This window comes from Rhinopithecus roxellana, chromosome 4, assembly GCF_007565055.1.
Source record: "Rhinopithecus roxellana isolate Shanxi Qingling chromosome 4, ASM756505v1, whole genome shotgun sequence".
Lineage (NCBI taxonomy): Eukaryota > Metazoa > Chordata > Mammalia > Primates > Cercopithecidae > Rhinopithecus > Rhinopithecus roxellana.
The window spans coordinates 7527780-7552388 of record NC_044552.1 but is presented as its reverse complement, the minus strand read 5'-3'; the positions used below and the strand labels follow the sequence as shown (position 1 = coordinate 7552388).

General features: G+C 40.4%; 1 protein-coding gene across 2 annotated transcripts in view; it reads left to right on the top strand.

The window, feature by feature from the left end:
* Positions 1–6030, top strand: part of EDN1 (endothelin 1) — an 8910-nt gene extending 2880 nt beyond the window's left edge. For both annotated transcript variants that reach the window (XM_010357142.2, XM_030929644.1), the window contains exons 3-6: positions 1131–1299; positions 2753–2908; positions 3074–3214; positions 4792–6030. In XM_010357142.2, the coding sequence (XP_010355444.1) occupies positions 1131–1299; positions 2753–2908; positions 3074–3214; positions 4792–4897 (572 nt within the window). In that variant the 3' untranslated portion in view covers positions 4898–6030. The remainder of the gene's footprint in view (positions 1–1130; positions 1300–2752; positions 2909–3073; positions 3215–4791) is intronic.
* The last annotated feature ends 18579 nt before the right edge of the window (positions 6031–24609 follow it).

Genomic DNA, 24609 nt, shown 5'->3' with positions numbered 1-24609 from the left:
AGTCTGTTGACTAACTACCGCCCCCCCCCACCCCCCCGCAGGCGGTTTCTGGGTGAAGCAGATGTTTTCTTTAAAATTTGTCATCATTGACTTTAGGTTTCTTTCGGCAGGTTTTTGGCACCCAGAACAGTGTGAGCTCTCTTTCAGTTTTATTCACCTGTCCTGGAAGGCGAGCTAGGATAATTCTTGGCTGCTTAAGGATTTAGGCAGTGCATGTGCATCTGCCCCGGTCCCCCCGTTTTTAGGGTCAGTGCACTTTTTTTGTCTTTTCGTGACCCTGACTAAAGAGAAAGGATGTCAAGGGAATGAAAATCCTGGAATGTGTCTGATCATTTGAAATGTACAAAATTGGGCAGATAAGCTGCATGGCTAAATTGTCAGGAGGAAGAGGCAAGGCAGTAGTGGAGAAGGGGGAGGCAGTGGATCCCACACAAGCCTGATGCCCAGGGATTCAGAATTCAAAACCCACGAAACTTTCCTTTGGTACCCTGACCTGCTTCTCAGCTCCATCTTAGGTCACTGGTTTCCATGGAGCTACCCTCCTGAATTGAATATTGTATAGTTAATTTCTCTCTCCAATCATTTTCCCCACCTAATTTTGAAAGGTATCTATCATCTGGGGTACCCTGTGCCCTACACAGGATGTGAAGTGGGTGGGTACCCATTAAAAAGAGGGTCACCCTGAATGGGGAAGTAGCCCCAAATCTAGGAATAACAGTGTGATTTCTTGTCTTTAGTCATGTGCCAATGTTAAGCTTCAGCAGACCGTGCTGTCCTACCAAGTTCCTTGTAGAAGTCAACCAGATTTTCAACAGACAGCATTCCAAAGCATTTCGCCTAGCCTGCTTCAAGAGGGGTGGGGGAAATCCCTTTTCAGGTGTTTGTCTCCTCTGCATTTGTATAATCTCCCTGAAGGTGGATAAGCCAAGGGCATGAGGGGGAGGCAAAAGGTGAAGTCATGTTAAGGAGGGAAAAAATAAAGAGCCCTTTTTTCTGTGTTTCTTGCTGATGGCAGGCTGTGCGCTTCATCTGCTTTTATCTGCTCTGCTAGCTCTGACTCTACTGTGATCCAGCATGTCTCTCAGCCTTTGAGGAGACATCCCCCACTGACCTGCTCTTTCTCTCCCCAGCGGTCTTAGGCGCTGAGCTCAGCACGGTGGGTGAGAACGGCGGGGAGAAACCCACTCCCAGCCCACCCTGGCGGCTCCGCCGGTCCAAGCGCTGCTCCTGCTCGTCCCTGATGGATAAAGAGTGTGTCTACTTCTGCCACTTGGACATCATTTGGGTCAACACTCCCGAGTAAGTCTCTAGAGGGCATCGTAACCCTGGTCATTCATGAGTGCTGGCTTCACCAGGAGCCCAGTTTTAGGGTCTCTTTTCTAGGGACTCTGAAGGTAGCCCTTCTAACAACATCCAAGCGCCTCAGTGGGGACAATTTCCCTCTATTCCTGAAAATAACGACAGCTTGGTTCTTAGCAACCAAGGGGAGGGTCTTCTGAGGCCCTGTAGCTCAGGCTACTCGTGATGGGATAGATAGAAGGAGCTGACGACAAACAGGAGGCTGCTGCACATTTCAAATGAGGAGCTTCAGTGAGAGGGCCTCAGGGGGACACTCACAGTGGCATCTGATGGGGTTTCGGTAAAAATTGCTGAGTTCAGATGTGGGTTAGTGCAACCTGTGCTTCTCGTGGAAGAGTGGAGACTGAGAGGCAGAAGGGATTATACAGAGGGTTAGAATCTCTTAATTTTACTTACAGAAATACCTCGGTTCAAAGCGTTGAAGTCATTAGTGCAGGAGTGAGTTTGTAGCAGAGCTAGAACTGGAGGCTGGATTTCCTTTGCTGCTATATTTTCCCTTTAGAAATGCCCATTTCAGAACCTTAATAGAAATACTATCCATAGGCTTCTCTTTCACCTACAGAGAAGAAAAGCAGTTTTTCCCCTTCTGCCCTGGACACTAGTTCATCATCTATCAGAAGCAGTCATAAACAAGCACGCATTTACTGTGCATACAATGTCCCGTTATGGCAAAGGGGGATAAAAATCCAAACAATATCAAACCAAGCCAAACACCACAAGGAGCCTAATAATTACTAAGGTGATACTTCCAAAGGGAGGACTTTATTTCTTAGATGAGAATGAAAATAGACACATTGGAAATTATTGGAGAACCCTCTGGCAATGAGTCCTTCCACAACCATATGATATCACTGACTGGCAGGAGAAATGTGTGTACATGTGCCTCCTCCTCCCCCAACCACCGGGGACGGTGGGGGAGTGGTGGCACTTTTAGCAGTATCCTACTTGGTTGGAATTGAAAATGGGTTTTAAAAATCCTGTGACTCATGGTTTTGCATTGAAACTTCTTCCCACTGCATACCCACAAATAGTTGTTAACTAAATAGACCATTAGAAAAGGAAGAAAATATAAAGCAGATGCCAAGCAGACATGTCCTAATCGTTGACAAAAAAGCAATGTTGCTTGTGTCAAAAAGAAACTGAACTTTGTGAAGAGTTGAAATGGAATTCCACTGAATTAGAAAAACTTGTTTTCTCCTGCCTGGATACATAACAGTCAGGGCCATTGATGCACAGGTGTTCCTGGCTGTTGTTACACTTTACCCTCTGAAATGACGCTCCCCAGTGCTATGTGATGAGCTCCTTGCATGCCCAGTGGAATGAGTGTGCCCATATGTCATTTTAAAGACTATTAATTATGCTAATATAGTTTCTTTCTCTCTTTGGATAATAGGCACGTTGTTCCATATGGACTGGGAAGCCCTAGGTCCAAACGAGCCTTGGAGAATTTACTTCCCACAAAGGCAACAGACCGTGAGAATAGATGCCAATGTGCTAGCCAAAAAGACAAGAAGTGCTGGAAGTTTTGCCAAGCAGGAAAAGAACTCAGGTGAGCAGAAACACCTTTGCTTTTTCAATCAGTTTAACAGCCTTCTGACCTCCTTCCTGTCATGGTGCTGCCTTCCTGTTTTAGAGAGAGTAACAGAGACATTGAAAGTCAGGGTAAAGCCGAAGATAAGATTGCTGAAATGTTTTTCCTTGTGTATTTTAACAGGGCCGAAGACACTATGGAGAAAGCCTGGAATAACCATAAGAAAGGAAAAGACTGTCCCAAGCTTGGGAAAAAGTGTATTTATCAGCAGTTAGTGAGAGGAAGAAAAATCGGAAGTTCAGAAGAACACCTAAGACAAACCAGGTAAGAGGGAAGGAAGAAAAATTAGGTAAGAGGTTCACAAGAGCAACTAGCCCTGGTCAGTGATGCCAGTGGCCTGTTCTGTTCCTCCAGCCCTTCTTACCTGGGCAGGGGAAAGACTTAGAAAACAGTAACAGAGGAGATCTATGCATCCTATAGATTAAAAAGAGCAAAAGAATCCCTCTAAAATATTTCCATGAAGCTCTGGAATGCAAACTGATGTCCTCTGTACTTTTAGCACATACCATTTCATCTATAGGTAGATTTCCCCACCAAAATATATCCAGAGATACTTTTGTCATTTGGTTATATATAGCCTTTGTCTCTCTGAGTCAATGCATTTGCCACTTTCCCTGAGAAATCAAAAATCATTTTGGGGAGAGGACATTTAGAAAAAGAATCAAAATGTCATGGATAATCAAATTCTTCAACAAGTAGCAGTTATTCAGATGGTCAAAGGAAAAATAAAGTCATTAGGTAGGGTTGGTAGGATTTAGAACATGCTGTTTTTCAGGTTTATGATCTTTTTTTTTTTTTAATAGGGAAATGTATTTGGTGCAGAGCCAATGTCATTCCAAAAAGCTCTCTCTTTTCCTGGTCAGTCATGCGCTGGGACAGAGAAGGGATCTGGATTTGGCAACATCATAGAGTTGCTCTGAGCTGCTCTTTGGTGATAATGCTTCCAAATCCTAAACTTTTTGGAATTCACAAGCTTGAAGGAGGAAACCTACTCTCTGATCTATCACATGTTCTGCTTTTCTCTATCGTGGTCTATGGAAACTTTTCTAGAAATCCAGTGGCAAGAAGTCCTATGATTAAAGTGTTCGGAGCTCAGGGCAGGCAGTCATGAACTACTTCTGAGTTGTGTATTACTGATTCGTGGGGCAGCCTCAGCTATCGGTTTCTTCACACCTGCCATGAGAGTTTCCATGCTTATGGTTGGAGGCCAGTAATGCTCCCCACGAGATCAGTTTCTGAATGAACCTGGAATTTTGTATGAGTTTTTTTTATGCCAACTATTAAATCAACATTACAGTTCTTCCCTCTGTATTTCTCCTGTAAAAAGAAAACATTAAGCCTGCAAAAAAATATATATAAATAAATAAATATATATATATATTTAAAAATAATTGCCATGAAGTATTTGCTCTGGGCCTACTGTATACTACTTTTTTTTCTCTCTCTTTTCAACTAAATCACTGTCCATTTATTAAGATGGCCATAACTATTCAAAACCTAGCTGAGTTCCTCAAGGCAGGGTTGCATTGTGTTGAAAGTTGGGTTGGGGCTACAGAAGAAACCAGAACACTTCTAGTTTATTTAAAACTTGCATTTACAGCCCAATTCCCCTTAGACTTGACCATATGACCCCTCTCTCCCATTCTAAGCATAGGGGCCAGCTTTATTTTTACAATGGTAATAGATATCACTTGAAGTTTTATCAAAGAGTTGCGGTGGGTGGTGAAAGTTCACAGCCAGATTCAGATTTTGTTTGTGCCAGATTCTGATTTTAGATGTTTCTCTTGCCAAAGGGTGATTTTTTAAGATAACATTTGTTTTCTCTTATCTTGCTTTATTAGGACGGAGACCATGAGAAACAGTGTCAAATCATCTTTTCATGATCCCAGGCTGAAAGCCAAGCCCTCCAGAGAGCATTATGTGACCCACAACCGAGCACATTGGTGACAGACCTTCGGGGCCTGTCTGAAGCCATAGCCTCCACGGAGAGCCCTGTGGCCGACTCTGCACTCTCCACCCTGGCTGGGATCAGAGCAGGAGCATCCTCTCTGCTTGTTCCTGACTGGCAACGAACCAGCGTCCTCGTTCAAAACATTCCAAGAAAGGTTGAGGAGTTCCCCCAAACTGTCTTCATCGGCTTACATCGGTGGTAACTTCTTTGGTCTCTTCTTTCATCTGGGGATGACAATGGACCTCTCAGAAAGCAGAAACAGCACAGTGACATTTGAATTCGGGTGGCATCCTCCAGAGAGAGGAAGGAGATTCCATACCAGGGTGGAGTTTCTGACGAAGGTCCTAAGGGAGTGTTTGTGTCTGACTCAGGCGCCTGGCACATTTCAGGGAGAAACTCCAAAGTCCACGCAAAGATTTTCTAAGGAATGCACAAATTGAAAACATACTCAAAAGACAAACATGCAAGTAAAAAGAAAAAAAAAAAAAGACTTTTGTTTAAATTTGTAAAATGCAAAACTGAATGAAACTGTTACTGCCTTAAATCAGGATATGTTTCATGAATATGAGTCTACCTCACCTATATTGCACTCTGGCAGAAGTATTTCCCACATTTAATTATTGCCTCCTCAAACTCTTCCCACCCCTGCTGCCCCTTCCTCCGTTCCCCATACTAAATCCTAGCCTCGTAGAAGTCTGGTCTAATGTGTCAGCAGTAGATATAATATTTTCATGGTAATCTACTAGCTCTGATCCATAAGAAAAAAAAAGATCATTAAATCAGGAGATTCCCTGTCCTTGATTTTTGGAGACACAATGGTATAGGATGGTTTATGAAATATATTGAAAAGTAAGTGTTTGTTATGCTTTAAAGCAGTAAAATTATTTTCCTTTATATAACTGGCTAATGAAAGAGGTTGGATTGAATTTTGACGTACTTATTTTTTTATAGATATTTATATTCAAACAATTTATTCCTTATATTTACCATGTTAAATATCTGTTTGGGCAGGCCATATTGGTCTATGTATTTTTAAAATATGTATTTCTAAATGAAATTGAGAACATGCTTTGTTTTGCCTGTCAAGGTAATGACTTTAGAAAATAAATATTTTTTTTTCCTTACTGTACTGATTTTGAATCATTACTGAAATTTCTAAGGAGTGGGCCAAAGTGATTAAGAATTATAAAGGCAAATGGTTAAAGATGGTTTTGTAGAAAAGTGACAATTAAAAGGATATTACAGTCTAAGCTAATTATATAAAGAATTTTACCTATCTCTTCAATGTTGGTTTCACCTTGCATTGAGGTAAAAACACAAAACAAAAAAGCAGCTTTAATACCTCTGTCTTCTCTTGGGTAGCAGCCTCCTGCTTCCCCTTCACCTGAAAATTCTCCAGGGACTTCATCCATTAACTCGGCTCAGGCTATTAGGCAGGATTCAACAGTTTAAGCCGATGGTGTGGTGAGAGATGCTTTCTCCATATTAATGGACTGAAGGAAGTAATGGCAAGACAACCCCCCAAAACATACCTAATTATACAAAGTTACACACCAGAGTTGCGTTTAGAAAATGGCCTGCTCAGAGCAAGTAGAGGTTTCCAATGGCTTTTTATTTTCTCACATTAAGGATTTTGTTTCTTAAGGAACATTGAGTACCATTGCTTCTTCGTGATAGCCTAGGACTGGCCATATGCCCATGGAGGTAGAGACACCAGGTACTGATTCTAGGTCATCTGCCACAAAGCACCACTTCCTCTCCACTTTGCCTTGGCTGGCCTTATCAAATCACTGGAGAGCACAGTATTGCAACTGCAGTATTGCAACTCGTCACTACTAACTGAATTCTCTAAGAGCTTGATCAGCCCTCGGGAATCTTCATTGCCCTTTTCTAATAGTGTCTGAAGGAATTCCTGGCATTTAACAAATATTAGCTTGTAGTGATCACTGTTGTCCTAACAGTGACACATCAGAAGGATTTCAAATACCAATCTTCGGGCGTGCATGATCAATGTCCTGGGCAAAGTCTCCGTCCTCATTGATCCTCATTTTTCTCTTTAAGGCACAGTCCAATGTCTTTGGGGAATGGTTTATAAAGCTTACTTTATCGAGTAAACTGTTTCTCAGTGTGTGACTTTCAAGAAAATTGTGAAGGTTTGCTGACGTTGACAAGGTGCTTGGTCTGAACTTGGCCAGTATTTAATCTTGAGCAAACGATTCAATTTCCTTGTATCATGAGTTTTCTCATCTGTTAAACTAAGGGAGTAGGGGGAGTTTATTTCATACCTCTGAAAAAGAGTTTGAGATTATATAAAGAAGTTGAAGTGGCATGAAAAAAAAATTGAAGATCTGAGCACAGAAGGCATGGATCTAATACATTTTAAGAGGACGTCAGAATGAGACAAGCCACCAAACAAAACAGTCCAAAGGACAACATAGTAAGTCAGAGTGATAAGAGTTTTGGTTGGGTTGTTCATCAGTCAAACCCTTAAGCCCTCTTTTCCCATGCTTCCTACTTCAGTATCCAGTAGGAAAAATGAAAGGGATGATGTAGACACTCTATGGCATGAGGATTTGCAGTAAAATAAGTTGGGAGACTCACAGAAAATTAATATTTTTCAAACACGAAGTGGAAAAATTCAATTATATTACAGGCCACTGAAGGGTAAACTGAGGGGATGGTCTGTCACATTTCTGGCTGTCTCTCCAGTAAAAGCATGGTTTCTGGAAAGCCACTTAGGACAGCTTTCTCTCTTTACACTGATAGCCCAGGCAAGCTTTGATCTCAGAACTCCAGAAACCAGAGAACTCTAGGTGGAATGTGGTGACTTTTGCCAGGGCAGAGGGAACACCTATTAATGGGTACTTCATTTGCACCACCAGAGATTGGCGTCTTTTTTGATGAGCCCACTGGCTTCGATACTCCCTGTATTCCTGCAAAACACAGCTTGGATGTTGGACTAACCTAGAGCTCCTTCAGGGGAACTCTTGCTGACATTAAGAAAGAGCAACATTTTGTCTTTCCAGGTGAAAATCCAAGGCCCTAAAAGGGAGGTGACTGACCTAAAATCACAGAAGGAACTGTAGCATCTCTGGAGCCTGAACACTTAACTTAAGCATGACTGTTTCAGCCAGAGGGCCCCTGGAGGTCTGCAGAAACAGATGCCCAGGCAAACCTTGCTAGAAGGCTCTGGATACTAAAGGCAAAAATCAGTCTTTATGAAAGCTTTGCCTCCCAGCCTTGTAGACAATGCTTAGCAGACCCATCCCCTCAAGAGGAAAGAGAAAAAGAGAAGAAATGTAGGGGAAGAATAAAGGACTATAAGGAGGCTGACCATCTCAGCATCAGTAAGTAAATGTCTATAGGATAAAATAGAATATAACTAAGAACTTTTAATTATTTCCAGCTTGTGAGTGGAATGAACTTGTTCTTATTCTCTTAGGAAGATCAAAGCTCCGTATGTACCCTGAGTCCTAGTTTTGAACATCTCTGTTGTATGATTTTTTGTTTACTGAGTCATTCTTTTTATGACAATGCACGGTTGGCAGAAAACTTGCTAGATTTACAAAGCTTGCCTCAAATCTGGTGCCATGAAGCCAGGACAACTTCACTGACAACTACTGGCCAGAGAGCCAACACATTGGAGGAAACAGTGATGAATGTGATGGCAGCGGCCATCACATTTCCTCAAATCTTGGGCAGTAATCAGAGAGATCTAGGGCTAGTGCCACTGGCTAGTAAAAAGAGAAGGGCTTAGGCCTTAGAGACAATGGATGATGGAAACGATGGGTCTAGGGATGACAAGCTGCCCACAACTCAGAAACGCATCACATCGGGAGTCCGGCATGAAGTTTTGCCCATTTAGAGTCTTCTGGGTTTCTGCACCCTATTCTTATTTTTCACATTCCGAGTCATTCCAGTTCCCTTCTGTGTAAGTTGCTGTGGAAGTATCCAGGGATAATAATCACAATATTAAGCTACCATTGACATGGCATGGGCGCTGACCAATTAGAAAAGGCGGGGACAGAGCTGTGGGGCAGGCTCCTGGTGGACTCTGCCTGGGATAGGTGTTCAACCTCCTGATGTTGGCTTGTAGGGGATCTTGTGGTCTGGGGCAGGGGTGAGCAGTCAGGGTGGAATTTCCAAGCTTCTTGTTGCTAGGGCTATTTACTAACCAGTGTGAAATAATTTCAGTGTTTTACAAACTGGAGTAGTCTCACTGGTATGTGCTCCTGTGTGTCAGATTTAAAAGTACTGAAACCATTCTCTGCTTGATAAATGATTCTCTCTACAGCTTCGCTGAGTGAGATGACATTATCTTCATGCCCATGGAGATTTGGCACCCAATCTTTCTGCCCATGCACCTTTGGTGTCCCGCTGCACTGTCATCTCTGGTCAATGCCCCTCTCTCTATATGTTCCCCTCCCTCATGCTCTGGTGCCCTTTGGGAGAAAGAAAAAGACCTTAAGTGTCTTTTATTGAAATAGAAAACGTGTAAAATAAAAAATATTTTACTTTAATTTTTTTTTTCATTTTACACATTTTCTATTTCAATAGCTTTAGTGGTACAAGTGGATATTAGTTACACGGATGAATTGTATAGTGGTAAAGTGTAGGATTTTAGCGCATCGCTTACTCAAGTAGTGTACATTGTACCCAGTAGGTGGTTTTTCAGCTCTTACCCCCTGCTATCCTCCCCAACTTCTGGGTCTCCAGTGTTCATTACACCACTCTGTATGCCTTTGTGTACCCATAGCTTAGCTCCTACTTATAAGTGAGAACATGTTGTATTTGATTTTCAATTCCTGAGTTACTTCACTAAGAATAATGACCTCCAGTTCCATCCAAGTGGCTGCAAAAGACATCATTTAGCTCTTTTTTAATGGCTGAAGAGTATTCCATGGTGTATATACATAATACATTTTGTTGGCCTACTCATCAGTTGATGGGCACTTACACTGATTCCATATCTTCACAACTGTGAATTGTGCTGTGATAAACACACTCATGCAGGTGTCTTTTTGAGGCATTGACTTCTTTTCCTTTGTGTAAATTCCCAGTAGTGGAATTGCTGGATAGAACAGTAGATCTACTTTTTAGTTCTTTGAGAACTCTCCATACTATTTTCCACAGAGGGTGCATGAATTTAATTTCTTCTTGGAGATTTTTAGCAGGGCAATTTTATGGTTGCCAAAGTCAAGATCTGCCTTAGACCAGGGGTTCCTAGAGCCCTAGATCTGGAATAGGAAGGAACAAGAGGGATGAGTTGCCTGTAAGATTAGATCTTGCCCTCTTAGATTAATTTGGAACTAGGAAAGGGTGGCCCTATAATTTATTATTTAAACTGGGACATATTTGACAGTACTTGGTGATACTCTTAACAGTTCTCATGGAGCTACACACTGGACTGTTGTGGACAAACTTGGACATATGGTCACCTTAGATCAAAATAAGCCTTGAATCAGTTCAGAACTTCAGAACCACTCTGGCTTCTTGGAAATGCTGGAGCTTGGCCCTGTGTAAGCACACTCAATATCTCTCTACCTTTACCTGTAGACCAGGCTGCAGCACAGCACCTCCCCCTTTTCTGGTGCCTACAGCCTCGAGCTCAGAGCTTAGGGCATAATATATCATTCAATAAATGCTTATTCAATGGATGAATAAACACAGAGGTGAGTTCCAGTGTTCAGTAAGAGTGGGGTGAAGGTGATACTCTTCTAACCAGAATGCGACTAGACAACAGAAGATTTATAAGACCCATTTCCAGGGCTCCCTTTGCAGAGTTGACACAGCTGAAATCTTATTTTATTGAGGCCCCACACTAGTGGTAAATTATTTGACACAATGGGGTATCCTTTCTACTTCTTTCTACTCCAACCCATCCTGCATTTCACCATGATAATAATAACAATAATCTTCTCCAAATGCTTTAGTTATAATTTCAATAAATACAGAGCTACAAGGAAATTAAAAATAATTTTTGCTATTACCCCCATCTCAAAAATCTTCCATTGCTACTCTGCCTATACAATAAAAATATGCTATCTACTGAGATAGGCACCAGACTAGGAAGAAAGGTTGGGAAACGTTACAATTTCAGTATTGAGCGTATTAAGTTTTAAATTTGTCACCATGGTGTGAAAGTTGTCAGAATCAAAATGAAATCACCTGTGTTAAAAACCCTGACAAAGGCCGGGCGTGGTGGCTCAAGCCTGTAATCCCAGCACTTTGGGAGGCCGAGACGGGCGGATCACGAGGTCAGGAGATCGAGACCATCCTGGCTAACACGGTGAAACCCCGTCTCTACTAAAAAATACATAAAACTAGCCGGCGAGGTGGTGGGCGCCTGTAGTCCCAGCTACTTGGGAGGCTGAGGCAGGAGAATGGCGTAAACCCGGGAGGTGGGGCTTGCAGTGAGCTGAGATCTGGCCACTGCACTCCAGCCGGGGAGATAGAGCGAGACTCCGTCTCAAAAAACAAAACAAACAAACAAAAAAACCCTGATAAATGGAGCCAGGAAAGGTCACAAAGGGACAAAGGGAGAATTCTCACGCACAAATGCCTGATAACCAAAGCTATTACAGAATACTTTGCAAAAACCACAATCTCGCACAAAGGCCATCACAACCTTACACAAAAAATACTTCAGTGAAGACATCTCCCCAGCAACTGCCTGTATACCCTGGGACTGGTGTCACCCTTGTTATTGATAATTGTAGCCAAGAATAATGATCTCAAAACAATGATGTATAACATCATTTTTTTTATCCTCATTTTTCCTTTAATGATCTTTGTTTAGCTTTACCTCCTTGAATATGCACATAGTTTACTATGGCATGTGTATTTTCATTGCAGTGTCCATCCCTGAATCAATAAAGTTTTATTTTCATTTATTAATGTATTTGTTTTTTGAAACTGGGTCTCCCTCTGTCACCCAGGCTGGAGTGCAACAGCATAATCACAGCTCACTGTAGCCTTGACTTCCCAGGCTCAAGTGACCTTCCCACCTCAGCCTCCTAAGTAGCTGCAACCACAAGTGTGCAGCACCATGCCCTGCTAATTGAAAAACATTTTTGTAGAGATAGGGTTTCCCTATGTTGCCCAGGCTGGTTTTGAACTCCTGGGCTCAAGCAATCTTCTTGCCTTGGCCTCCCAAAGTGCTGGGATTACTGGAGCTATTGTGTCCAGCTCAATTTCTTTTAGGGAGTCTCTCTCTGTCTGTTATCTAGGTTGACAGTGGTTATCTTCAAATACATCCAACATTTGAGAGAATGGTGTAATAAAGCCAATATACCTAGCATATAGTTTATATAGTTGTTGAGATACGATGGCTGCTGTTTTATCTCTACCTGCATCCTGCCCTCCTTCCTTGAATTACTTTGAAGCCAGTCCCAGCTATCATTATCATCTTACCTGTAAATATTTCAGTGTAGACATAATGAACTTGATATGCTTTGTTCGATCAGGTAAAATGTGAAATAGTCAACTAGATATGTGGACCTAGAGCTTAGAGTGGAAGAAGAATTCACAATAACAAACGTCTCATGGAACTCACAATAACCGAAGAGACGGTGCATGTTGATAGCTTGTGTTCATGTGGTGCTTACTAATATCCCAGACAGTCTTTTGAGAACTTCCCATGCATCAGCTCCTTTCATTCTTACTAAAACCCAATGAGGTATTTATCCTATGTTGTAGATGAGGAAACTTGAAGACAGAAATTCAGTAGTAACTTATGCAAGGTCAGGCAGCTAGTGAAGAGGTAGGAACCAGGTAACCTCATTCATTAGGCTTTTTTGATTAAGAAGAATCCAAAGTGATAAAGGTTACACTATGGGATAATCAAGTCCTATGATGGTATCAAAGTGACAGTGATCAACTCTGCCTGGGGGCAGGGAGGGGAAATGGTGGTTTCAGGGAAGATTTCATGTAAAGAAACAGTGAGAAATCAGCCTTGAATTCCTAAGCAGGATACCATTCGAGAAATTTAAAGCTGAATCAAAGGCGTGAAGAAGTCTCAGTAAAATGCTTTGTCTATAGATGACTTGATAAAAAGAACATAACCTAACATGCTCATGTGACTGACTCATAAGAAAAGTGAACAGGTATCTAGACCATTAAAAGATGATTTATCTTGCCATAATTCAATGATGTCAAAAATCTTAAAGCAACACACCAACAATAGGACAGAAATCTCTAATTTTCAAGTGGCAGTGATTGAATTGAAATTTTGGGGTATGACTTTAAAAATAGAAAGAAAGCAACTCTAACAGATTTTGACTGAATTTTCAGAAGTTAACTATATTTGTTAACATTATAAAACAATGAAATAATTACACTAAAAATCACAGTACTTACTGAATGTAAGCTTATTTTATAGTTCAAATGTCCTGTTGACCTCCTACTCCTTAATGCATGGTCACAAAATTCCTCTCACCATGTCAAGAATTCCCTCTTGATACATGGTTAGGAATAACCCACCTGTCAACTTAGGTGTCTTCCTTGTGTTTGAATAACTTGCTAAGGTACCATTACCAATTGACCCTGCTCTGACATTGGTCACTGGTGTGGTTCTTTCCATATAACCTCATCATTTTGCCCTGATCAGTGGCCACAGGCAGGCAGTACCCCTTGGTTTGGTGAAAGACAAAATGCCCTAGACAATTAAGGAGATGATCTTATTCAGGCTATTACAATAAGGAAAATTAATGAAGACTGTCTCAAGGAAAGGAAGGAAACCTGGGTTTTATAGAGACAGTAAACGAGGGAGCCACTCTGAATCTCCTGGTGGTCATGAGAGGGATGGAGATGGTCTTTTCTTAACCATGAAGAAAGGGTGGAAAGGAAGAGGTGAGAGCAGGGTGTTTCCTTGCAGTTACCCATGTCTCAGGACATAAAGAATGAGGAGATTTGTTGAGGGACACAGGACTCAGATGAAATTCAACATGGTCAGTCCCTGGTTTTCTTCAGGATGAATATCATTCATCAAGGAAACACTCAATGACCATCATAAATCTCCTGAGTGGGGTGAAGTAAGGTCTCAGAAATAATTTCTCCAAGAGTCTTGGTGTTATTCCTACAAAGACAGCTGAAGCATCTGTAGAGAGATAATGTCAAGGTCAGTTGTGTTGGGATTCTGGGGATTAGGCACCTTAAACGAGGGTTGCTTAAAAGAAAAAAGGAAATATAAGTATCAAAGGTGTATTAAAGAGCCAGAAATTGAATACCGAGGGTAACCAGTTCAGTGGATTCCAAAGAGGTCAGTGGAGGAAAATCTTTCAGTTTTGTAACACTACTCTTTGAGTCTCTTAGAGCTACTGAATAGGACATTTTGCTTTCAGTGGTGCTGTTCACAGGGCATGACTGACTCTAGCATTCCACAGGCTTCTTAGTGGCCCAGACAGTGCTTTTCCAGGGGCAAACTGGACCCATGAGTGGTCTGCTACAGTGGTGAGTCCTTTGAAGTATATATAGCAAATTTTAGCTTATAATGCTTCTTCAGATCCTAGGGAAAAGGACCCAGATACAAGACAACCTAGAGTCCTCATATGGATCCGGGTAGTCAGATTTTAGTTCTCAGTGACACTGAGTCAGGTAGCAGCAAGAAAAATTGAAAAAAATGTTGGAAACCGGAAAGATTGCAAGATCTGATAAGGACTGATAATTTGGGAAGGTTACAGGATCCAGTCCAACTTACAGATAGGTAGAAAAACTGACAGCTAGGGAGAAAGTCAATTAAAATTCCACCAGACAAGACAGTTTGCATATTAATCATTATTCACATGAAAAAAACCACAAACCCAAACAGCTCAAAAACAACGAACAAGGTTAGAATGAGATAACCCAGAAGACTGTGCTATCTGATGTATAGTTTTTCATTAAAATGCAAAATTTATTTGTGTAGTCACTGACTTCAGATCAAGAATAATCTCAAAGAAAGATTATTCTTGCCATTACAAGCCATCTCATTAGCTCTAGCATGGTTATTCAGATCGGTACAGCAAGAATGGTAATTTACCATATTGGCCTTCTAAGTTTGCTTTTTGGAAATTTTCACAAGGAGGCTAGTATTGCTACCAGATTTCACCTATCAAGTACCTATAAATCTGGGCAAATTTATTTTTTCTCCAAGTCCCCCAAATATCCTAGGATTCCTAGGCCTGCCAGGAAATGACCTTCTTTACCTCCTTAGTCACCTATAAGGAAGAGGACCTGTAAACCAGGTATTAGGCCTGTTTTCCCTTGAAGGCTTTGTAAGCATCATTTCCATAAAACCAACCTTAGTTTCTTAAAAACATCTGGTCATATCTGATTAAATGAGCATCATTCTCAACTATGACATTCCAAGCACTGCCTTAGTTGCATAACCTGTATTTTCAGTTTTGTCATGGTAACAAGAAGGACAGACTCTTATTGAACCTAGGCAAATGATTATGTTGCCATGAAAATAAAAATATTCAATAAGAGTTTCCAAATTCTAGAGGAGTCAGGCAGAGAGAATAAAATGCCACTATCGAATGTTTCATTTCATAAGTGGTATCTTATTCTCTGCATATATAAACTGAGTTTCAGTTTATGAAAGCAAAATCTAAATTGCCATGTATTATAGATAGCTTAAGAGGAAAAAGAAAGGGCTTCCCTATATATCCAGAAAACAGAATATCAGAATGATCATATTCCAAACAAAAAACACAATCAGTCCTCGTCAGCTTGTTCAGTGCTGTGTAGTTAATTCTTATTTCACTCAGTCTTGAGTGAAGAGTCTCATGAACCCCTTCATTTCTTGGCTAGAGTTCTAGGAATCCTAACTCAGTCCACTGGTGTGTTCTCAAAGCTGTTTAAGTGACACCATCAGAAGCCTGTACCCAAAAGTATCTGGCAAAAGTGAAGGACAATCTGGTATCATCCTTTTTTACAGGGCTTTGAGAAGATACCACGCTGAGGACAAGCACTATGGCCTGTAGCTGATTTGCAAAGACTGAGATGCATCAGAATAAAACAAAGACTATCTGTAGATGACAAAAGACATAAAATATCACTGTGGTTCACTTCTTACTGATAATTTTCAAAAGTGAAAGATCTGGTGACAGGTCATTAGAACAATAATGCAACTGACAAGGAAATCCGGCTGTTCGTGTGGCACGCAAAACAAGATTAGGAAGTAGATCCAAAAGATTTTAGACAACGTGGTAATTTCCCCTATTTTCAAAGAAGAGTGGCGATTACATCTGATTTACAAAATTGGGTTGTATTAGTCCATTCTCAGGTAGTGCTATAACGAACTACCTGAGACTGGGTAACTTATAAAAAGAGGTTTAATTGATTCCCCACAGGCTTAACAGAAAGCATGGCTAGGAGGCCTCAGGAAACTTACAATCATGGTGGAAGGTGAAGGGGAAGCACGTACTTTCTTCACAATGGTGGCAGGAGAGAGGGAGAGCCAAGGGGGAGGTGCCACACACTTTTAAAGCATCAGATCTTGTGAGAACTCACTTGCTATTATAAGAACAGCAAGGGGAAGTCCGCCTCCATGATCCGATCACCTCCCACCAGGCCCCTCCATCAACACATGGGGATTACAATTTGACATGAGATTTGGGTGGGGACACGGAGCCAAACTATATCATGGGTGAACATTATTTTTACAGGGAAAAAAAATCTTGATAAATAACTGTAGTAATCCTGACACAATATACCATGAATACATCAAGCATATAGTTAGAATATACCAAGAATATATCAAGAATATATTCTGAATGAGTCTGGAGTACATCCTAAATATCTATGTGTTAATAAAACTCCATAGGGAGGTGATATGTATCCCCAGCTGAAAACCACTGACCTAGAAGATTCTAGGTTCAAATCAAAGAATCAAAGTTGTGACCAAATTAATATTTTTAAAAATAACTGAATGACTGATAGCACTGTACCATTGTATAATACTAGGCACAGCAGAACTAGGACCGTGACAAATAGAAAAATATGAAGAGTGATGGTGTGGACAATTCTTTAGGGATTTCTACAGCACACACGTTCTGAAATATTAGTAAGACACATTTTACCTAGAGAAAGCTAAGCAAATCTGATTTGCTAACTCATCAGTTGTAACATATCAAATACACCGAATTATTTCCAGCATCTCTCTTTTTCATCTTTGCAGATAAAAGGACGAATCTTCTTACTTTTCCAGGCCCTCTACCCTTGAAATTTTTCAGAAATAGTTTTAGGTGCAAAAGAAATCATTAAGATTGTGTTTGGGGAAGATAAACATCAAAGGTTGTTAGGTGATTTGAACGCTTGGTTAAGTAAGACTATGGGATACTGAGAAACAATACTTGGATACATATTTGACTAAAACAAGAGTAAAAAATTTAAAAAGTAAATATAAGAGGTAACATGATTGTAAAGAAGCTTAGCTCTTTCCTAAGAAACTGTTTTCTTAAATAATCAAGGACATTGTTGTGGTTTGAATGTTTGTATCCCCCAAAAATTCCTATGTTGAAATCTAATCACCAAAGTAATGGTATCTGCAGGTGGAGCCTTTGGGAAGTGATTAGGTGATGACGGCAGAGCCCTCATGAATGGGATTAGTGCCCTTGGAAAAGAGGTCCAAGACAGCTTTCCTGCCCCTTCTACCATGTGAGGACATAGTGAGAAGACATCATGTACGAACCAGGAAGGGGCCCTCATCAGACACTGAATCTCCCAGCACCTTGATCTTGGATTTCCCATTCTCCAGAACTGTGGGAAATTAATTTCTATTGTTTGTTAGCCCCCTGGTTGACAGTATTTTGTTACAGTATCCCAAACAGACTAAGACATAAAGTCAGCATAAACCAGGTTATTCTAGTCAGACACAGATACTTTGTTTTCTAGGCAGATTGCACAGAAGATAAAGAATAACCATTTATAATCTTTTATCAAAAGTAAACCAACAATACAAGAAAAAATTCATTCAACAGAAAGAAAACAAAATTTTAGTTTAGTTTTCTAAAGCTTTTTTTTTTTTTTTTTTTTTTTTTTTTTTTTTTTTTTTAGACAGAGTCTCACTCTGTTGCCCAGGTTGGAGTGCAGTGGTATGATCTCAGCTCACTGCAACCTCCACCTTCCAGGTTCAAGCGATTCTCATGCCTCAGCCTCCCAAGTGGCTGGGGCTACAGGCACCCCCTACTACACCTGGCTAATTTTTATAGTTTTAGTAGAGACTGAGTTTCACCATGTTGGCCAGGCTGGTCTCGAACTCCTGACCTCAGGTGATCCACCCACCTCAGCCTCTCAAAATGCTGGGATTACAGGGTTGAGCCACTGTGTCTGGCCTATAAAGCTGTTTTTGAAAATTTTGTCTGTATATCCATTACACTTTACCTAACTTTGGCCATGACAAATAAAATTCCTTTTCTGAGACACTTCTACAGTTTTCTGTGTTCACATGCATCTCTACTAGTGTAACTTCTCAAAGTGCCAGAAATTCATTAATAGATACATACAGATTTTTACCACATAAAATAAGAGACAAATTATATAAACTTCAAGTGATGTTTAGCAATTAATGTTCAATATTCTACTTTTCTCAGAAATTATCTAGGCAGCTACTGGATATCCATTCATTAACTCAATTTATTATTGGCCCAAGGTTTTATGTTTCCTAAAGACTTTGCACATTATCTTCAAGCTGACACATTGTATAACTTAATTACTGCTGAAATAAAATTTGTCAAAATAATTCTTCAAAATTACTTAAACACAAATTTACATTTTTTTCATTTAAACATTTAATAGAAGTGATGCTAGCTTACTCAATTAGTAAATCTGTATAAGTATAACAAAATCTATGCTTATGCGGTGTTTAACACTGATAAATTAGAGAAAACTTGGCTGTATTGATTAAATCAAAATATTAAACTAGACTAATTTGCCAAAAACATACCGAAATTACATAAAATTAAATTTCTAAATTCTGAGTTAATTTCTATAACAATACCTTTCATAGTCTCCACACTGAAAGCATTGGAGGTTCCATTTTCTTAATTTGTCTTAATAAGGGAATATTTAATCTATGTAAATGCTGATTTATCTCTAAGTAAGCCAGACTAGAGATTCTTTAAGAGATTTCATAATCTAGCTTATTAATATTATCAGGAGGTGGAAAAATAATACACACACAATGAGAAGTAAAGGCCTTTCTAAATATAGACATACTCACAGAGAAAGCTTATAGTTTCATTTCTAAAATTTCAGTCAGATGTCAAACATAAGCCCACAAATACAAAACTTACCAGTCCAGATATTAAATTCCTGGTTGGTATAATATTCTTAATAGATTTGAACTAAAAATAGACAGAAGCAATTCTAGCTAAATTCTGTCACCTTTCACCCAAGAGAGACAGTATCTTTACAAACCATCAGCTGCTTACGGAGATCATCAAATGTTTGGACCATGAAACTAAAAGTTGTCACTAGAAATTGAGTAAATGCTCAGGAAAAGTAACAATCAAATCTACTGTGCTACTGATGAATGCAAGTCATATAAGCTGGACTCACCCCTGGGTCCCCGAATCTGTAGTCCGGAACACAAAGGGCTCCAGCTGCCTAGATACCCCTGTGGGGTAACAGAGGTCTGAAGTGAGGCCCAGTCTATCCAAGTTATTGCACCCAACAGAGGGAGTCCTTGCAAGGAGAATGGGGTAAGAAAGGCAGCCTGGTCAGCACAAATGTATCAGGAAAGTGGCTCAAGTGCAGTAAAATGACTAAGAGTATGGTCATTGTATTCAGATACACCTGGTTTCAAATCATGGGTCCACTGCTTACAAGCCCCTTGGGAAGAAGCTATTTTACCTTCCCAAGTTTTCATCTATTCATCTATAATATGGAGATAGTAATACCTACCACACAGTGTGACTGCAGATTACCATTCCATATGAAACTCTGGAGACCAGCCCTTTATTCATCACACAAACCCTTCGCCATATGACTCTAACTTACTTTTCCTGTTTTTTGTTTGTTTGTTTGAGACAGGGTCCCTCTCTGTTGCCCAGGCTGGACTGCCGTGGCATGAACACAGCTCACTACAGCCTTGACCTCTTGGGCTCAAGCAATCCTCTCACCTCAGCCTTCTGAGTAGCTGGGACTACAGGTGCCCACCACCATGCCCAGCTAATTTTTTTATTTTTTGTAGAGATGGGTCTCACTTTGTTACCCAGGCTGGTCTCAAACTCCTGGCCTCAAATAATCCTTCCACTTCAGCCTCCCAAAGTGCTGGGATTATAGGTGCCAGTCACCACACCCAGCCCTCCTGTTTTATCTTCACCCTACCTCTGCACTGTCGTAGGGGAACATTTCTCAAATTTTGTGTGGAACAGAGTTAACCTGGAAGGATTGGCAAAATGAAGATTCCCAGGTCACGAACCCCAGAAATTATGATCCAGTAAATGATAGAACCTAGAAATCTTTGTTTTAGCAAGAACTCAGGTGGTTCAGGTATAGGTGTCTTTAAATTATGTTTCATTTAAAAAATATGCCATGTTAGTAGCTGGGCGCAGTGGCTCACGCCTGTAATCCCAGTACTTTGGGAGGAGAGGTCAGGAGATAGAGATCATTCCAGCCAAATGTAAAACAATTTTTTTTTTCCAGTAATGAAAGGAGTTGCATGTGGAAACCTGAGTTACCAGGCACCATTTTTCTGATTTATTGTAATGATGTGTTAGCACCATTTCTTAGAAACTGATATTCCAGAGAGGTGCCCAGTCTTTTATCATGTTTTCATGATGAAACTCCATCGCTACTAAATATACAAAAATTAGCTGGCCGTGGTGGCATGCACCTGTAGTCTCAGCTACTCAGGAGGCTGAGGCAGGAAAATCTCTTGAACCAGGGAGGTGGAAGTTGCAGAGCCGAGATCACACTACTGTACTCCAGCCTGGTGCCAGAGTGAGACTCCATCTCAAATATAGATATATATATACACACACACATATGTATATACATCTATCTATAGATATATATGTATATATAATGTTAGCTATTCCTCACCCTGGCTGTGAACTTTCTCTCCACCTGGGCTTTTGAAATGCTACTTTCTCAAAGAAGAATGGCTTTTCTTCAAGGTTCTGCTGGTGAACTTTTTTTAAAAATGTGTTCTCTTCTGTGAGGCTTTCTTGGACTTCTCAAGGCAAAAAGGCTTTGTGGTCTCTACTCTGGTGTTTGTTCACAAGTCTGATTCCCCACCTGACAGAGAGCTCTTGTAGGGGAGGAACGGCATCTTTTTTTTTTTTTTTTTTTTTTTTATCTCTGTGTTCTCAGCATCCAGAGAAGGCACGCTTTGAATGTCTGTTAATTGAAATGACAATCCCAACCCTATATTGCAGGGAGAATGATTGGAATCTCTCCCATACTTGGCTTTACAGTCATCTATAAGCCTGAACTGAGAGTCTTAGAGAGTTTCAGGCCAGAAGGTACTAAGAGGTTTGTCAAGTCACAGACTGAAGAAAATATTTGCAATACATATATCTGATAAAAGACTGGGCACCTCTCTGGAATATCAGTTTCTGAGAAATGGTGCTAACACATCATTAATAAATCAGAAAAATGGTGCCCGGTAACTCAGACACCTGCTAACCCAGGTTTCCACATGCAACTCCTTTCATTATGAGAAAAAAAAATTGTTTTACTTTGACCGAAGTAGATGATGGCTTCCAGTATTAAAAAGATGCTCCTTCCCAGCATCAACCTCTCCCTGTTATTTTTGTACATGAATATGTTACTAGCAGCAATAATAGGCAGCTACCATCTGAGTCAAGCCACTTGACAATCATTTGAAGTCAGCAGGAACAGACGTGCTGAAATCAAAAAAGACAAGATGAAGTGCTCTACCTAGAGAACAACACCTTGCAATATATATGTGTCACTGACCTCTACTTAGGAATGTGAGTGAAAACTGTCCTTTGGCTATGGCCAATAACATAAGCCATGAAATCAAAGAGCTCCAAATAAATTACAACGATAAATTTAGTGAATTCGTGTGAACATAAAGAGCTTTACAACTTCATGAACTAAAACACAGTTTCAATGTTAGAAGTCAAGAGAGCAGCTCCCTTTAGGGGGTGGGGTGGTAGTGGGTAGAGGAGAGCCTGGGGGACTTCTGATCTTCCGTTTCTTGGTCTGGGTGCTAAGAACATGGGTGTGTTCACTTTGGAGGAATGCTCCAAGCTGCACATCATGATATATGCTCTTTCCCATATGTGTTAGGCTTCAAAAAAGCTTACCCCCTCCTCCTCTCAAAAAGCATTTTTTCCTTTGTTGTTTTATGTCTTCTTCTTTTTTTTTTTTAAACTAAATACACACTGAACAAATAAAATATGCAAAGAATAATAGCTTGAAGGGGTGCCAGCATGCTAGCGTGCCTCCGGGAGCATACATGCCTTGGTCTGGACTGGACATCAGATGTGCATTTTCACTGGATGCCATTCATTTCCTTGTTCCATGACCCAGCTTTCCTCTTTGGGGTAAAGGCCTCTCCAGCATTTTTCTTGGACAAGGTCACCACCTTTGCTGCATCCAGGGAAACTCCTTCAGTGCCACGGTCCTGCCTCAGGTTAGTTTCCTTGTACGTGTTGCCTCTCTTTGTCAGGTCTTAATGCCATCCTGAAGCTGGTAAAATGAGCCAAGTGACTTCATCTTTCATGGCACACCTTAAGGACATTACTTGGGCATGAGCCAATTTACTGCTTACAGCCCGAGAGACATTTTTTTCCCACGAGCTAGCTCCTCTCCTCTCTCACAAATAACTTCCTCTATGGGAAAGGACACATCGGAGAACAAGGAGCATTGTAAGGAGTGAGAAATATGCTTGACATGGGGAAGGAGATGTCGTCCTCACTCCCTCCTTCACCCTCCCACACTGATGTGTCAACTCTAATTTCTCACTAACACTTGGGTTTCACTCTAAGCTCCCTTTGCTTGCTCATGCCCATCAACAGAAACATCCGGGAAAAGAAAGAGCATCAGGAATGACTGGCCTGCGTGCAAGCAATCCCTCGTTGCTGCTGACTGCCTTCTGCAGCTTGGCGAATTTGACTCTTGGAATGCACAGACAAAAGTAGTATTTTTCTCTCCACCAGAAGTCTGACACTGACTGTGTCAATGAGCGTCAATTGGCTGTACCTGTGTGTTGGCTGACCCTTGACATCAAGAAGAAGTTAAGCATTTGCTTTCCTTTGATCATTTCCACTGTTCCTTCCTTTTGGTCAATCCCATCACTCTCTGACCCAGGGCCAGAGGAACATAGTATTTCTCCTAACCTGGACAACATTGCAACACCAAAAAAGGCTTGTACTGAAGTATGGAGGAGGTAGGTGTGAAGAGTCATCCTTCTGTCAGATTGCAAAGGTGTTGCAGCCCATTAGTTTCAGGATGTTTTTATTTTGTTCCCTTCCAGTAAATGTTTTTAGAGATTTTGCCTCGGGTTTTTCAAGATGTTTTATAAGTTATGGGTCTCTTTAAAATTGAGAATCATCTTAATGAGGTATAATTTATATACAATAAAATGCCTAGACAATGATCCCATTTGATGGATTTTACAATTATATGTACTTATCCAAACCAAGATATAAAACATCTCCTTCACCCAGAAAATCCCTCATTTCCTTTTCTAGTCAATTCCCCTCACACACACTCACTCCTGCCCTGCCCCCAGCCCCACTAGAGCCTAGAGGAAGTCACTGTTCTGATTTCTTTCATCATAAATTGGCTTTGCTTCTACAAAATGTAGTACCTCAGTATATATTCTTTTAGGTCTTGCTGATTTTGCTCAACATAATGTTTTTGAGATTTGTTCATGTGATTGCCTTTGTCAGCAATTTGTTCTACTTTATTGCTGAGTAATATTCCATTGTATGAATATATCATATTATATTTATCAGTTCTCCTGTATGAGTACAATGCAATTGTTTCTATTTGGAGTTGTTACTAAGACTGCTATGAGCACTCCTGTAAAAGTCTTTTTCATGTTCTTTTTTTTTCCATTTCTTTTGCATAAATACCCGAGAGTAGAATTGCAGGACCATAAGTAGGTTTATGGTTAACTTTATATGAAAGTTCCAGAATTTTTCCAAAGTGGTTATACTAGTCTTATAATCTCACCAGCAGTGCCTGGGATATCCAATTCCTTCATGCTTGGTATTGTCAATATTTTTAATTTACTTAGTCCAACATTTGGTATTATCACATTTTATTTACTTCAGCCGTGATGATTTGTGTGAAATGCCATTTCACTGTGACATTAGTTGACATTTCCCTGATGATCTATGGTGTTGAGCTTACTGGCCATTCATTCTTCCTATGTGATAGGCACGTTCATGTATTTTGCCTGGTTTTACAAATTGACTTGTTTGTGTTTTTATTGTTGGTTTTTAAGAGTTCCCTATACATCCTGGATATGAGTCCTTTATTAGACATATGCATTGCATGTGTATTTTCCAGTTTGTGACTTGAGAATTCATTTTTTAATGATGAACAGAAATTATTAATATTTATGAAGGCTGACATCAATTTTTTAGGAAATTACTCCTTTTTATGTCCTGTTTAAGACATCTTGTCTTCCCAAAGGTTGTGCTATATTCTCAAGGTTCCTCTTAGGGACTTTAGGTTTTTAGTCTTTATGTTTTGGTCTATGAGCCATATCAAATTAATTTTTGTGCATGGTATAAGGTGG